The 15,019-nt window shown below is 57.6% G+C and overlaps 1 protein-coding gene across 4 annotated transcripts; it reads left to right on the top strand.

Moving 5' to 3' along the window:
- Positions 1-179: 179 nt before the first annotated feature.
- Positions 180-4,046, top strand: PAFAH2 (platelet activating factor acetylhydrolase 2). Of its 4 annotated transcripts, none has more exons than XM_068172825.1 (10): positions 180-302; positions 434-581; positions 763-859; positions 960-1,028; positions 1,118-1,232; positions 2,490-2,603; positions 2,897-2,985; positions 3,077-3,250; positions 3,364-3,512; positions 3,873-4,046. In XM_068172825.1, exons 1-10 carry the CDS (start codon positions 219-221, stop codon positions 3,965-3,967), a joined length of 1,134 nt encoding a protein of 377 aa, XP_068028926.1. In that variant the 5' UTR covers positions 180-218; the 3' UTR covers positions 3,968-4,046. The 4 variants fall into 4 exon arrangements, with proteins under 4 accessions (XP_068028926.1, XP_068028925.1, XP_068028929.1 ...); XM_068172824.1 differs by having other exon boundaries at positions 2,897-2,988; positions 3,080-3,250; XM_068172828.1 differs by lacking the exon at positions 2,490-2,603.
- Positions 4,047-15,019: the final 10,973 nt, after the last annotated feature.

Here is a 15,019-nt window from a genome sequence, read left to right as displayed (position 1 = left end):
CCCGGGAGAGGAACGGGGGGATCTCATCCCTGAGCATCCCCGAGGGGCTGTGCCCTGGGAAATCAAGGGCAGGGGTGGAACTGGGGGTCGCTGTGCTTGCTGCCCGGGGTCTGGGCAACGGGAGAGGGGTAGGGAAAGGAGGAGGGAGCGGGTTGGGGTCCCTGGGGTGGGGGACAGACACTGACCCCGTGTCTCCGCCCAGGCTCGGCTGCGGCAGCATGGGGGGGATGCTGGCGCTGCCCCCGGGGCAGGGACCCCACCAGGTGGGCTGCACGGATGTCATGGTGGGCCACACGCGGCAGGTACGGGGGTGGGCACAGGGATAAGGATGGGCACAGGGACAGGCTTCCCTGCAGAGCAAAGTGGCTGCAGCCAGCTGGTTTTGGACGTGGCCACCATCGTCTGTGCTGTCCCCCTTCTTTGCCTCCCTCAGGGGCTCTTCCTCCGCCTCTTCTACCCGTGCCTGCCCCGGGCCGGGGCCACGGAGCCGCTCTGGGTCCCGCGCCCCGAGTACTGCGGGGGCCTGGCCGATGTCACCCTCGGCCGCCGCTGGTGCTCCGCCCTGCTCGGCATCGCCATCGGTGAGGGGGGACACCCCCCATCCCCACCCTGGGGGCTCCCCGCTCCTTAGGGACCCTTCCCCCGGTGGGGTTCAAGCCCTCCCCTGTGCCTGGGTGCTGCAGGCAGAGCTGGGGCTGAGCAGGGACCTGTGGGACCCCCTGCCCGTGTCCCCCCGTTCCTGGGGGTTTCTCCTCCCTGCAGGCTCCTGCACAGTCCCGGTCAGCTGGAATGGGCCCCTCGAGCCCCGCAGCGGTGGGTACCCCCTGATCATCTTCTCCCACGGCCTGGGAGCCTTTCGGTAACGTGAGCCCTGAGCAGGGCTGAGACAGGGATGTGGGGGGCCCTCCACAGCCCCACTCAGACCTGCCCTGAGCCCTCTGCTCCCATCTCCCTTCCAGGACCTTGTACTCTTCAATCTGCGCAGAGCTGGCGTCCTGGGGCTTCGTGGTGGCAGCGCTGGAGCACAGGTGGGTGCCCAGGTCCCCACCAAGTTCGTGCTGGGGCTGGTGGGACGTTGTGCCCTGGGGGGAACTGCCTTTCCCTCCCGCCCCCACAGGGACCACTCTGCTGCCACCACCTATTTCTGCACGGCAGAGGCTGGGAGGGAGGAGTGGATCCCCTTCCAACGCGTGCCCCGAGGGCAGAAGGAGTTTTATTTCCGAAACAAGCAGGTACCAGGGCGGGGGGTCCAGGGTGGGCAGAGGGGAGGACTGAAATTCCTCCTGCAAGCCAGAGCATCCCTGGGGATGCTCTTCCCAATCCTGTATTGCCACAGTGCTGGGGCTGAGCTTTCTCCTCGGAGATGAGAAAAATCTGTTCAGTCTGTTTCCGTTTCCTGGGGTCCGTCTGTCCGGCTCCAGCTGACCCTGGCAGGAGCCAGGCTGGGTTTTGTCAAGGCCCTGGATAATGTCCCCCATGCCCTGGGGAGAACAGGACTCTGTGCCCAGCCCAGCTCTGCACCAGCTGCCGGGTTTGTTCCCACTCGGATTTTTGTCTCTCTGGGATTATCCCGGACAGCTGCTTGCTGGGGAGCAGGAAGGTTTCCTGCTGAGCCAAGTTCCCCCCCTCTGTTTGTTTCTGCCTCATTTAAAAGGACAACAGCAAGTGAAGATTAGTCGTGGAAAAGCTCTCTAGGAACGGAGGTGCTTTTGGCAGCCTTAAATCACCTCCCAGCCTGTTATTTTTGTGTGTGCTCTGCCTCATGGCACATTGCACAGAAAAGGGAAACAGTTCTCCTGTACCCACGAGCAGAAGTGGTGAGGGAGAAAGAGAAATAAGTAATAGAAGGAAATAGTTGCCAGGTCAATCTCCGTTATGGCATTTTCTGTGTTGCAGGGAGCAGGAGAGAGGTTTTCATTGGAGTTTTTTGTCACCTGTCACCTTAAATGTGCACAGACAGCAGCACCGGTGTCCTTAGGGCAGCCAAGGACGTGGCCTCAAAGTGGCTCCAAGTCAGGGCATCTTCTCCCTGAATCATTTGGGATTTTAGGATGCTCCTGGGTGGTGCCCCCAAGCTGGTTTTTAGGGGGACACCCAGGTTTGCTCCTGGGTTAGGGGTTCTGGGGTCCCTGTGAGGGTTTGGAGCAGGGGTTGGCTTGGCTGGGGGGCAGTTGGTGAGGATCCCAGGCTCTCCCTCCTCTTCTTCCTCCCAGAGCAGAGACTTTTGGTCCTCTGCAGCCGTCTGCTGCCAGATTAACTGAATTAAGAGCAGACACCACAAGGAGATCATCCCAATAAACGTGCTGTACCCCGTGGGAGCCGCAGCACTGCTGCCTCGCGCCTGCTTTGGCGTTTGTTGCAATTCAGGGAGAGCCCCATGGGAGAGAAGCACTGAAGGAACGGGCCTGGGTGGGCACTGGTGGGAAGGTCTGGCCCAGATCTGTGGGCTGGAGGAGCTGGGTTCACCAGGGAAGGGCTGATGGTTCCAGGTGCACCAGAGAGCGCAGGAGTGCGTGCGGGCACTGCGGCTCTTCCAGGGCATCACCGGCGGCAGGGCTGCCCCCAACATCCTCCACCAGGACTGGGATCTCTCCGTGCTGAAGGTACCTGGCTCTGCCTGGGGGGGCTCTGGGTGCCCCTTGGTGGCAGGATAACTCCTGGCTGCCCGAGACTTTTCCTCCTGGCACTCCTGGTCCGTGCAGAGCCCCAGCCTCGCGCCCCTCGGCTCCTCCGCTGTGGGCACCGGGCAGCCAGAGCCCATCACACCAGCCGTGGGACACGGCATTCCCCCTTCCAGGGAGTCTCTGCTGATCTTCCCTTGGCTTTTTCTTCCCTAATCAGAGACCTCCAGCCCTGAGGTCTGGGCTCAGACTCCTCAGCCCTCTCCCTTTTGCAGGACAACCTTGATCTGACCAAAGTGGCCGTCATGGGCCATTCCTTTGGGGGGGTGACAGCGGTGCTGGCCTTGGTGAAGGAGCCCAGCTTTGGGTAAGGCAGGGACGAGGAGCTGCAGAGGCTCCGGGGACACGGGGTCGTCCTGGTGGGAAGGGGAGCCGTGGTGGTGCCTGTCCTGCTCCAGGTGTGCCGTGGCTCTGGATGCCTGGATGTTCCCTCTGGAGAACCTGTTGTACCCGGAGGTGCCCAAGCCCGTGCTCTTCATCAACACCGAGAAGTTCCAGACTCCGGAGAGCGTTGCCAAAATGAAGAGGTTGAGCTCCAGAAACAGCCAGACGAGGATTGTGACCGTGCTGTGAGCCAGGGGCTGGCACCCACCCTCTGCAGGGAGCACCTGTGGGTGTCCCAGCAGGAAAACCTCTGGGTCCTGCTGCACGTCCCACTGACGCACATCCCTTCCCTTTCCAGGGGAACCGTGCACGAGGACCAGACCGACTTTGCCTTCCTCCCTGGGAAGCTCTTCAGCCTCATCTTCAGCAGGAGGGGGACTCTGGACCCCTACAAGGCTCTGGCCATCACCAGCCGGGCGGCTCTGGCCTTCCTGCAGAGGCACCTCAGTACGGCCCAGGGTGGGGGCTTGGGGGGCACGAGAGCTCCCTGGTTTTGTGGGGGCTGTGGGGCTGTGGGGCTGTGGGGCTTGGGGCTGGTGCTTCCCAAAGCACAGGGGTGCAGTGGCTGCCCCTTGGTGGCTCCTGGCGAGGCTGTGGTTGCCCTGTCACCCGGAGGGGAGGCTGTGGTAGCCCTGTCACCCGGAGGGGAGGCTGTGGTAGCCCTGTCACCCAGAGGGGAGGCTGTGGTAGCCCTGTCACCCGGAGGGGAGGCTGTGGTAGCCCTGCCACCTGGAGGGGAGGCTGTGGTAGCCCTGTCACCCGGAGGGGAGGCTGTGGTAACCCTGTCACCGCCTGTGCCCCGTGCAGAGCTGCAGGAGCAGTTTGGACAGTGGGACGAGCTCCTGGAAGGTGTTGGGGACTCGGTGGCTCCGGATGCGCCGTTCGGCCGCTCACACCTGTAGCTGCTCCGAGGGCCCTGCTGGGAGCTGGGGACTGGGAAAGTGACTCCTTCTTGCCCGGAATGGAGGAGCCAGGAAGGGCAGGAGGAGCTGGGGACAGTGCTCGTGGTGCCCAAGCTGCTCAGGGAATGTGCCAGCAGAGCCCTCCCTGCTCCTGTGCCTGCGCTGAGGGCTGTGGGGCTGAGAGAATAAAATCCCCAGGGATAAAGGCTGAGTTGGCTGTTGCAAAGTAATAAAACCACGGCGGGGGGTGGGCTGGGAGGGCCTTTAAAGACCATCCCCAGCTTCGCTGTGGGTTGGGGGTGGTTCAACCATGGCTGAAAGAGGTGCAGCATCAGGGCTGCAAGCACGAGGGCAAGGAAAATCCCATAATTGTCCTGCAAAGCCGTGCAGACGGCTGACTCCACGCCTAAACTCTGCAGGGGGAAAGAAGGAGGATGGCTTTCAGCAGGCTGACAGGAAGGAGGAGCCTCTGAGCACCCCAGCAGCGCAGGGCTGTGGGATGGGGATGGGGATGGGGTGGGGATGGGGATGGGGATGGGGATGGGGTGGGATGGGGATGGGGATGGGGATGGGGTGGGGATGGGGATGGGGATGGGGATGGGGTGGGATGGGGATGGGGATGGGGATGGGGTGGGATGGGGATGGGGATGGGGATGGGGTGGGGATGGGGATGGGGATGGGGATGGGGATGGGGATGGGGATGGGGATGGGGTGGGGATGGGGATGGGGATGAGGATGGGGTGGAGATGGGGATGGGGATGAGGATGGGGTGGGGATGGGATGGGGTGGAGATGGGGATGGGGATGAGGATGGGGTGGGGATGGGATGGGGATGGGGTGGGGATGGGATGGGGATGGGGATGGGGATGGGGTGGGGATGGGGATGGGGATGGGGATGGGGATGGGGATGGGGATGGGGTGGGGATGGGGATGGGGATGGGGATGGGGTGGGGATGGGGATGAGGATGGGGATGGGATGGGGATGGGGATGGGGATGGGGATGGGGTGGGGATGGGGATGGGGTGGGGATGGGGATGGGGGAGGATGGAGATGGGGATGGGTTGGGGATGGGGATGGGGATGGGGTGGGGATGGGGATGAGGATGGGGTGGAGATGGGGATGAGGATGGGGTGGAGATGGGGATGGGGGAGGATGGAGATGGGGATGGGGATGGGGATGGGAATGGGGATGGGGATGGGGATGGGGATGGGGATGGGGTGGGGATGGGGATGGGGATGGGGATGGGGATGGGGATGGGGATGGGGATGGGGATGGGAATGGGGATGGGATGGGGTGGGGATGGGGTGGGGATGGGATCGGAAGGAAAACAGCCCAGCCTGGCTGTGCAGCACGGGCAGCGGCGCTGCTGCCAACAGGGACGTGCTGGCAGTGGCAATAAAGCTTTGGAAGCACCTGCTGCACATCCCGGGCCACACCGGAGATGTCAGGGGCGCTTTTTGCGGGGTGTCCGGTCCTCAGCCATCCCGAGGAAGGGCTGGAGCCGGGGGAGCTGCAGGGATTTATCCTGGGCTGGGAGAGGAGCGGGAGCAGCCGCTCCGTCTGTCCCCCTTGTCCCCGCCGCCCTCCTGGGGGACACCGCGCTGGTGGCGGCGGCTCCGTCCCCTGCCGTCCCGGAGAGGAGCTGCAGGCGACAGCGGGTGACACAGCGCCAGCAGAGCCCGTTCCCAGGGGAGGAGGGGATGGAAAAGCAGCGCCAGTGCCGGAGGTATTGGTGTCACCGTGGCGGCAGCGTCCTCACCTGCCTGGCACTGCGGGAAGGACGAGCTCTGGGGCTGGGGGTGCTCCAGGGTGGCCGGGGGGAAGGCACAGCAGTGGGACATCCCTCAGTAGAGGGACATCCCTGAGCAGTGGGGCCATCCCTGAGCAGTGGGGCCATCCCTCAGCAGTGGGGACATCCCTGAGCAGTGGGGCCATCCCTCAGCAGTGGGGACATCCCTGAGCAGTGGGGACATCCCTGAGCAGTGGGGACATCCCTGAGCAGTGGGACATCCCTGAGCAGTGGGGACATCCCTCAGCAGTGGGGCCATGCCTCAGCAGAGGGTACATCCCTCAGCAGTGGGGACATCCCTCAGCAGTGGGGACATCCCTGAGCAGTGGGGACATCCTGAGCTGACACGACATCGTCTTTCAACGTCTCCTCCGCTCCCCAGTGACACACAAAGGACTGATGTGAACACAACCACAGCACCCTGCTGCTTTTAAGCCTTTCAGATATGAATGTTTCAGTGTTTTACGCCTAAAGCAGCGTTTCTAGCCCTGGGCTCAGGCCGGGGAGTGGCGGCCCGCGGGGACAGGGCTGTGCTGGGGTGGCTGGGGGACGTTCAAGGTCGCTGGATGTGACGAATGCAGCGGCCGAGCCGGGGAGGACGCGCAGAGCCCGACAGGTCCCGGCTGAGCGCTGAGAGGCAGCGACTGGTGCAGAAACCAAATCCCATTTTCCTGCCGGCATCGGCGGCGGCACGGCTGAGACAGGCTGGGAGCTCTGCAGGGCTCTTATGTAAAGGCCTTCGGGAGGGGGTGGCAGCCACCGGCTCTGCTCAGGGGGCTCTGGCATTAACCCTTCGGCTCTCGGGGTGCTCATTCCCCTCCCCGGTGCCCGTGGAGGCGGGGGAGCAGGGGAGCAGGCAGGATCCTCCTCTCCATCCCTCTGCTCCCCGCTCCAGAGCTGCCACCACCACACTCCCACGGCGGTTTTGTGCCTCTGAAGAAAAATCCTGCCAGAAAAGAGATCCAAAAAGCCCCGAGGCCGCTGGGGCAGGGCAGACACCCTCCTCCCTCTGTGCTCTGTGGGGTGCGTGGTGCGGGAGCCCTCGCAGGGCGTTCTCCCCGTCCACCGGCTCACGGCACCCGCTCTGAATCCAGCCCGGAGCCGCCTCCTCGGAGCGCTCCCTCCCGGGCGCTCCGTGCTCCCGGCTCCGCTCCAGCCGGCGGGATGCGGCACAAATCCCGGCGGAGCTCACGGGAAGGTTGTCCCTGGAATGCTCCAATCCCAGCCCCAGGCAGCCGCTGGGATGGGGAGAGAACCACAAAGCGGAGGAAACCTGTGGGCTGAGATAAAGGCAGTTTAATAGGGAAAGCAAAAGCTGTGCGCGCAAGCAGGGGGAAGCCAGGAATTCATCCCCTCCTTCCCATGGGCAGGGATTCATTCCCAGGAATTCATTCCTAGGGGTTCAGTCACTGCCGAAGGTGAGCTGGGAAGACAAGCCCATCACTCCCAGTGTCCCCCCCTTCCTCCTGGTTTCTATCCTGAGCATGGTCTGGGACATCCCCGGGGTCGGTCGGGGTCGCCTGTCCCAGCTGTGTCCCCTCCCAGCTCCCTGTGCACCCCCAGCCTGGTCCCTGGGGGTGACACGAGGAGCAGGAAAGGCCTTGGCACTGTTCAAAGGCTGCTCAGACACAACAAAACATCTTTGTGTTATCAGCCCTGCGTTCAGCACAAACCCAAACACGGCCCTGGCCCGGCCTTTGCACCAAAATTAACCCTGTCCCAGCCCAGAGCCAGCACATCCCCACACCCCGGCTGGCCGGGACGGCTCTGCTGGGCCTGGGGTCATTCCCAGGGACAGATCGGGGCTCTCTGGGTGTCCCGGGCTGCTGCAGGCTGCCCGGGCCACACCGGCAGGTTTTGTGGCACAAAGCAGGAGTTAAAGGTTAGCCCAGGATGTGATCTGCCTCCAGCACCGGCTCAGAGGTTGGGGTTTGGATGTGAACTCTGGGGTTTTACACCCCTAAACCCAGAGGGATTTTGTTTCTCAGGGATGTGGGGAGGAAACACCAGCCCCGTTCCTTTGGGGGGTCAGCCCTCACCTGCAGGATGGCAGCCCCAAGGGATGCTGGAAGGGTTCCCTTCCAGCCAAGCGTTCCAGTGTGTCTGCCCTGCTCCTGTATTCAAACCCACAGCTTTAAAAATTAAAAAAAAAACTCAACCCCAAACAAAACAAACGGCGCTGCCCATTGATATTCCCCTCACAGCTGTGCCTGCAGCATGGCTGGGGTATGAATGGACACATTCCTTATCCCCACGGCTTCTCTGCTCTCTCCCACCAAAGCTTCCCACTGAAATCTGAAATCCCACAGTGTCAGCACAGCTCCTCACGGCCCAGAGTCTCCTTCTCCTCCCGCCCACCCCTTCCAGGGCAGATCCCTGCAGCAAACCCGCGTTCCCAGCTCCAGCCCTCGCTGCCATCTACAGAAAACCTCATTTGCTCAACTGGAGCTTCCCTGTTGATTTAATTAATGCAAATCCAGACTCGTGTTAAACCTCATTGTAATTACCGTAAGGCTCTCGTGGTTTGTGTTGGGTATTTTTTTCCCCATTTTTTATGTGTTTTTAAGGAATATAGCGAGGCCTGGATTCCCAACAGCCCGTGGAGGTGCAGGGCCCTCCCAGCTGAGCCCAGTGGGAGCTCTGGGGTTCAGTGTCCAGCCCCAAAGACCAGCCTGGACACAGGTGCATTGCTGCCCCAACCCCAACCCCAACCCCAGGCAGCACCTCCTTGAGCAGAATTCCCTAAATCCCTTTGGTTGGTGAGGATTCACTCCCTCTCATGCTGTTTTTTTTTTTCCACTGGAAAAATCACAGCATTGCTCTGGGTGAGATCCCGAAGGAAAATCAAGTTTCCCTGGAGTGAATTTTTATTATCTCATCCTTGAGCTGAGGAGCCTGGATGCTCCCAGTCACGAGGGATTCAGCTCCACATTTAAATCTCCCCACGTTCCTCCCACGCTGGGCGCTGGGGCAGGACAGACCCTGCAGGAGGATCTGCAGCAGCTCCGAGCTGCAGGCTCGGTGCTCTCCCCACTCCCTGCCCTCCAAAGTGCACCACCACGGCCAGGAGGGCTCCTGTGCCCTCAGCCAGCAGCACCCAAGGGGGTCTTGAGGCACAGTTGGATTTTCCAGCAGTTTTCCCTCTGCAGAAGAAGCCCCATTTTGGGCTGGAGCCACCTCTTGCTACCCCAGGGAGGATTCCTGAATAAACAGGGGGGAAAAGGGCTGAGGAGGGAAACTGAGGGAGAGAAGAGGATTGTGAGGTGTCTCTGCTCTGAAAAAGCCACTGGGACAGATTGGGATGATGCATTTTGGGTGGGCTCCAGCTTTCCCCCATGTTAGGAAGGACAGGCTGAGCTCAGCCCGTGGATGCTCCTGCCTTTCCCCCCAGCGTGATGGAGAGGACAGTGGGGAGCTGGGTGAGCAGGAGACCCCAGATCCTCCTTTTTAACCCTTTAGCTCATATTTTCACCCCAGAACCTGCTGCTGAGACTGCCAACAGCCCTCTCTGGGTGACACCAGAGTCCCCAAACCCCTTCAGGCTGTCTCATCCCCTCCTGTCAGACACGACCCTCTGACATCATTCACCACACAAGGCCTTGGCTGGGGGTTGTTTTGGGGGGGGTTATTTATTTTTAATTTAATTAAAACAAAGCCCTTTTGTTGCCCATCACACGAGCCAGCATGCCTCTCAGGGTGTTGATTTTGGCCTGGAGCAGCAGATTGCTGGTTTGTTGTATAAAAGATGGATGTTTTTCCACCAGAAATTCTGGCTTGGTCTGTTCTCCCAGCCACAGTGGATGTGTCAGGTTCTTTTGTCTTTTGATTTATGTATTGATCTATTACGGGCTCAAATTGGTAGGGAAAAAAAGGGATCAGAAAGCACGGGGCAAATGTGAAGTGCAGGGATTGTTTCCATGCTGGTATTGCTGAGATTCCAGGGGATGGGAGCAGGAATTAACCCATTTGGATGTGGAACTGTCAGTGCAGACAGGAGGGGAGCTGCTCCTCGTCCTGAGAGGATCTGAAATGTGGGAACACAGATCTGGCCTGAAGTAAAAAAATCCATAAAAAACCCACCCCAGACTCGTTTCCTTGGGTCACAAATCCTGTGGGAAGAGGCCTCCAGTGTCTGATGGATCCCACCCATAAATACCTGCAGATATTCCATGGGAAAATCAGCTCTGGCTGCTGCTCCAGGTTCTCCTGCATTCCCTGGGTGTGAGGAGGGGGTGGCACTTCACAATTCTGCTTTTGGCCAGAACTTCAGCCTCGTGCTGTGAGCCTGCAGCACCCAGGCACCTGAGAACTGCAAATCCACCTGTTCCCCAGGCGGGAGAGCTCCTGGGAAATAAAACACTCTTCCCATTTGGCCGTGCACTGACTTTGCCAGGGAAGCTGCTTGATTTTGGGTGGCCCAAGAGCTCTGCACTGAGAATTCTTTTCCCATTTGCTCTTTGTGGGAACAGGCTCAGTGTGGGGGCCGTCACAAGCCCATTCATTTTGTTGCTTTGATATTGGGGAAGTCATACTCCTTTAAGAGGATTTCCATCCCTCAACTCCTCCCCTCGTGACACTTCCAAGCCACATTTTGTCTTGAAAGGGTGTGAGTATTTTTAACCATATCACGCCAGGGAAGTATTAATAGCACAATGGGCTCGCTGAGCTGCTGGTGGAGCTGAATCCATATTTTAAATTCAAGCAACTAATTAGGAGCTGGGGAATAATTAGTGCTACACCCAGCTTTTCTTCAGCTCCCCCCCCTCCCCCCCCCGCTCCATTTTCAAAGCTCCACGGTGAACGTTTGTGCTGGAATGTTCTGTTGAATATTTTATAGCTCCTCCATGCATTGCTATTCCATGTGCTTGTCAGGATCCCACCGTGTCCTTTGCAGCACCCCAGCTGCAGCGGCCGGCCCTGGCACTGTGGGGATGGAACCAGTGCATGGAAAAACCCCAGAGCCCGAGCCCTGCCCCTCGCCCCTGGCGCTGGCGGGGCTCGCAGCTCGGAGCACCTCGGTTATTTTTGGGCTGAGATGTTTGGGGTCTGCCCAGAATAGCAGGAGAGCTCGGTGCTGCACATGGAAACGCGGGCTCGGCTTTGGGAGGAGCGGGGAGCGGGCAGAGAAATGGGTCGGGGCGTGGTTGGCAGCGAGGAGATCTCCAGGATGGCTCCCAAAATGTGTTTTGGGGCACAGGGAGGGTGGCGGGCAGCACCCACGGGGACTATGCTGGCTTCAGGCAGGAGAACACACCTGCAGGGATGGGAACGTGGACCTGTGCTGGTTTGAGGCAGGAGAACACACCTGCAGGGATGGGAATGCTGGACACATCTGCAGGGATGGGAATGCTGGACACACCTGCAGGGACAGGGATGCTGAACACACCTGCAGGGATAAGGATGCTGAACACACCTGCAGGGATGGGAATGCTGGACACACCTGCAGGGATAAGGATGCTGAACACACCTGCAGGGATAAGGATGCTGAACACACCTGTAGGGATAAGGATGTTGAACACACCTGCAGGGACAGGGATGCTGAACACACCTGCAGGGACAGGGATGCTGAACACACCTGCAGGGATAAGGATGCTGAACACACCTGCAGGGATAAGGATGCTGAACACACCTGCAGGGACGGGAATGCTGAACACACCTGCAGGGATAAGGATGCTGAACACACCTGCAGGGATAAGGATGCTGAACACACCTGTAGGGATAAGGATGTTGAACACACCTGTAGGTATAAGGATGTTGAACACACCTGCAGGGACAAGGATGCTGAACACACCTGCAGGGATGGGGATGCTGAACACACCTGCAGGGACAGGGATGTTGAACACACCTGTAGGGATAAGGATGTTGAACACACCTGCAGGGACAGGAATGCTGAACACACCTGCAGGGATAAGGATGCTGAACACACCTGCAGGGATAAGGATGCTGAACACACCTGCAGGGACAGGGATGCTGAACACACCTGCAGGGATAAGGATGCTGAGCACACCTGCAGGGACAGGGATGCTGAACACACCTGCAGGGCTGGGGATGTCCTGTGGGCCCGGGGATGCAGAGAGGAGCCCGCGCCGGGGCCGCGCCCGGGCAGCGCTGCCGGGCGGATCCTCCGCTCTCTATTAATAGTCGGGCTTGTGACGGAGCCTCCCCTCGCCCCTGCCTCTCCCCAGCCATCTGCTTCCAAGAAACTTGTGGAATTCGTGCGGCCGAGCTGGGGCTGTGCTATGGGAGGCTGGGGGAGAGCAGCAGGCAGGGCTCTGGGGCTGTAAAACCCCATTTTCCCAGGAATTAAAGGGTGGAAAACGGGCTGGGAAGGGAATTCTGCCCTGCCCAGCCCAGGCTGGCTCGAAGGCAGGTCTGTTCAGGGCATGGAGCTGCTCGTGGTGACAACCCCTGGCCTTTACTCAGGGTCTGTGGCCCTTCCTGAGTGTTTGGGTATTTTTTTAGGATGGAAGCAGCGTTCCTGCAGCCTCTGTCTTCATTGCATTAATATCTTTAACATTAATATCTAGCACTCTCCTTGTGCTCCAGAGCCCTGTCACCCCCATCCCCTCGGGATCTGGGTACCAGGCAGTGCAGTCCCGTGGCTGAACGTGACATTTCAGGGCTCTGTTGCCCCAATATCAAAGCAATTAATTGATATTTCCGTCCCTGTCGCTGCAGGCGCGGTCGCCATCTGTGCTCAGCGCTTTCCCCCGTCTCATTTAAGGGAGGAATTAACAGATTTCTGGTGAATTTCTCAAAGAAAACAACCTGTCTGATCCGCAAAAATTCAATTATTTCCAACAGCGCGTTGGGAAGTGCAAATTTATTCCGAGGGGAGCGTTTTCTTAACGGTGTTTTTCAGCATAAATATAGTACCAGCCTAAACACCTCCAGTAAACAAATATCAATTATCTTAAACGTTTCCTGCCTGTGGAAAAGCTTTCATTGTGAGGGAGACACTCCCTAAAAATCTCGGTTTGTTCTTCAGTTCCATGGGCTCCTCGGCTGCGTTTGGATTAAAATGCATATTTATCTGAAGATCAAGAATTTTTAAGGTTGGGAAAAAAACCTCTGAGATCATTGAGTGGATTGAAAGAGATCTTGTAGCCCTTGTCCACCTGTGGGTTCCTTTTAAAATACTGCTTCGTCCTGGTTATTAAATCCCTCAAGCTCATCCGCTCGGGTCAGGTAATATATTGGATTTCTAGTTTTAAAATAAACTTTGCTAATTCAGGGCTGCTGCCAGCCTGCGAGTATCACTAACCAAGGTGCTCTAAAACATCCTCTGATTAACAAATAAGCTGTCAGTCCCTCCACCAGTGCTGAAGGCTGGCAGTTTAATACTCAGAAACCACATTTTCTTACTGGAGATTAAATATTTCTGCAAGTTGAAAGAGCTGCCGTGGGCTGAGTTGTCACCTAATTATGTCAGTCTCTTTGTGGGGTGTTTTGATAAGCACATCAGAGCAGAGGCTTTCATCTTTGGGCTAAATCTGCTCACGTCACGTCCCAAATTCACACCCACCAGGATTCCTCTGCTGGGACCTGGATTTTGGGGTTTCACCCGGAGCAGGGCGGGCTGGGGGGGAGCTGAGGAGCCCCAGGTTTGATTTCTGGTGGGGTTGAGCCCCCCTGGAGCACGGAGGGGCACGGTTTGGAGTGGGGCTGTTATCACCAGCTCGGGTTCTCCAGAGCCACTGGTCATATTCCTGATTTACAGAGCCTTTGTCCTTTCTGCTCTGGGAATATCTCCTGCTGTGGTCCTTTATTTTCCTCAAAAGGCAGAAATTCATCTGGCAGAAATTCATTCTGGTGTTAAATTTGGGCTCGAAATGGGTGTTTTTCTTCTCCAACCTGTTTTGGGGCTAAATGTGACATGTTGGAGGGTGTTTCTCCCAATGCTGCCTGCTCTCTTAGTGGTAAAACTGGAATTAAAGCAAAAAAAAAAAAAAAGCAAAAAAAAAAAAAAAAAAGCTTTAGTTGGTGATAAGGAATCCAGTAGATAAAAACTACCCCAGCCACATGCTGAGGAGGGAAGAGTCTGTTTGGAACCGCAGGAAATGTGTCAATAAACACAAATCAAATGCAAATTAAATAAAAGCTTTTCATACACTCCATTCTCCTCGAGACCAGACAAAAATAAATGCCACATAAACAAATGGGGTTTATGAAACGCTCCAAAATTAAAACCACTCTTGCAACAAGGCCAAAAAATGAGATTGCCTCCGTGTCTTCCCACCTGCTGGGAGCTCCTGTTCCCCTCTGTATCACAGCGGGGCTCGGGGGTTCTGTTCCAGCGCTGGCAGGGGCTGGGGAAGAGCCTCATCCCAAAACACAGGGCATGGAAAATCCCAGAGCTGAGAGCGGATCCCAAATCCTCTGCCCAGCCCTGCCAGTAAGTTCCCTCTTACATAAGAGAGCTCTTCCCCGAAGGAAATATTTTTGGCTTTTAAGCCAATCTGCAAAGGAAGGTAAGCTACAATCAGATATTTTTTATTTTCTTTTTTTCCTTCCTTTTTGTTTTTTTTCCTTTTTCCCCCAGAAGATCAGCTGGGAAGTGCTGGCATCACTCGTAGCTTTCTCTGCATCCCTCCTTCAAAGGCTGTAAAGGGAATTTCCCCCTCCCCTCCCCTTGGGCACTGGCTCCAGGCTCTCACACAGGTACCAGCCCTAAAGCCCCGAGCCCAGGAAGCCTCGTTTCCTCTGGGAAATCCTGGGATCATCCCAGGATAAGCTCACTGATTTGACTCAAAAGCATTGATATTAAAGCCTCCAACCCAGCGTTGGGCTGCACAGGTGATAATTAATAAAATAATAAAAATAAAATAAAAATAATAAATAAAAATAAATAAAATAAAATAAAATAAAATAAAATAAAATAAAATAAAATAATAAATAATTAAGTCAAACACAGCCTGGTGTCAGGGGCTCCCGGCTGCCTTGTCCCCCACAGCGTCTCATCCAAACATTTCCCTGGAAAACACGTGTGCTGCGGGTGCCATGGACGTGATTCCCCTGGCACGGGGCTGGGGACGCCGCGGAGCTGCCAGGGACGATCTCCAAGGGCCCAGCAGCTCTTCAGGTCTCGGACCTGGGAGCTGGCATCCCGAAAATCCCACAGGAAGGTTCCACCGCGCCGCTGGAAAATGGCTCTTCCCAGGCCCACCCTGCCTCTCCCAGTTGGAGCAGCTCGGCGGCTGGATGTGGTTTCCATGGAAATGGACGTCAGATCAGCAAAAAACAGGGCCAGCGTTTAAAATAATC

This window comes from Anomalospiza imberbis, chromosome 25 (assembly GCF_031753505.1).
Source record: "Anomalospiza imberbis isolate Cuckoo-Finch-1a 21T00152 chromosome 25, ASM3175350v1, whole genome shotgun sequence".
NCBI classification, from domain to species: Eukaryota; Metazoa; Chordata; class Aves; order Passeriformes; family Viduidae; genus Anomalospiza; species Anomalospiza imberbis.
This window is presented reverse-complemented; position numbering and strand designations above follow the sequence as displayed.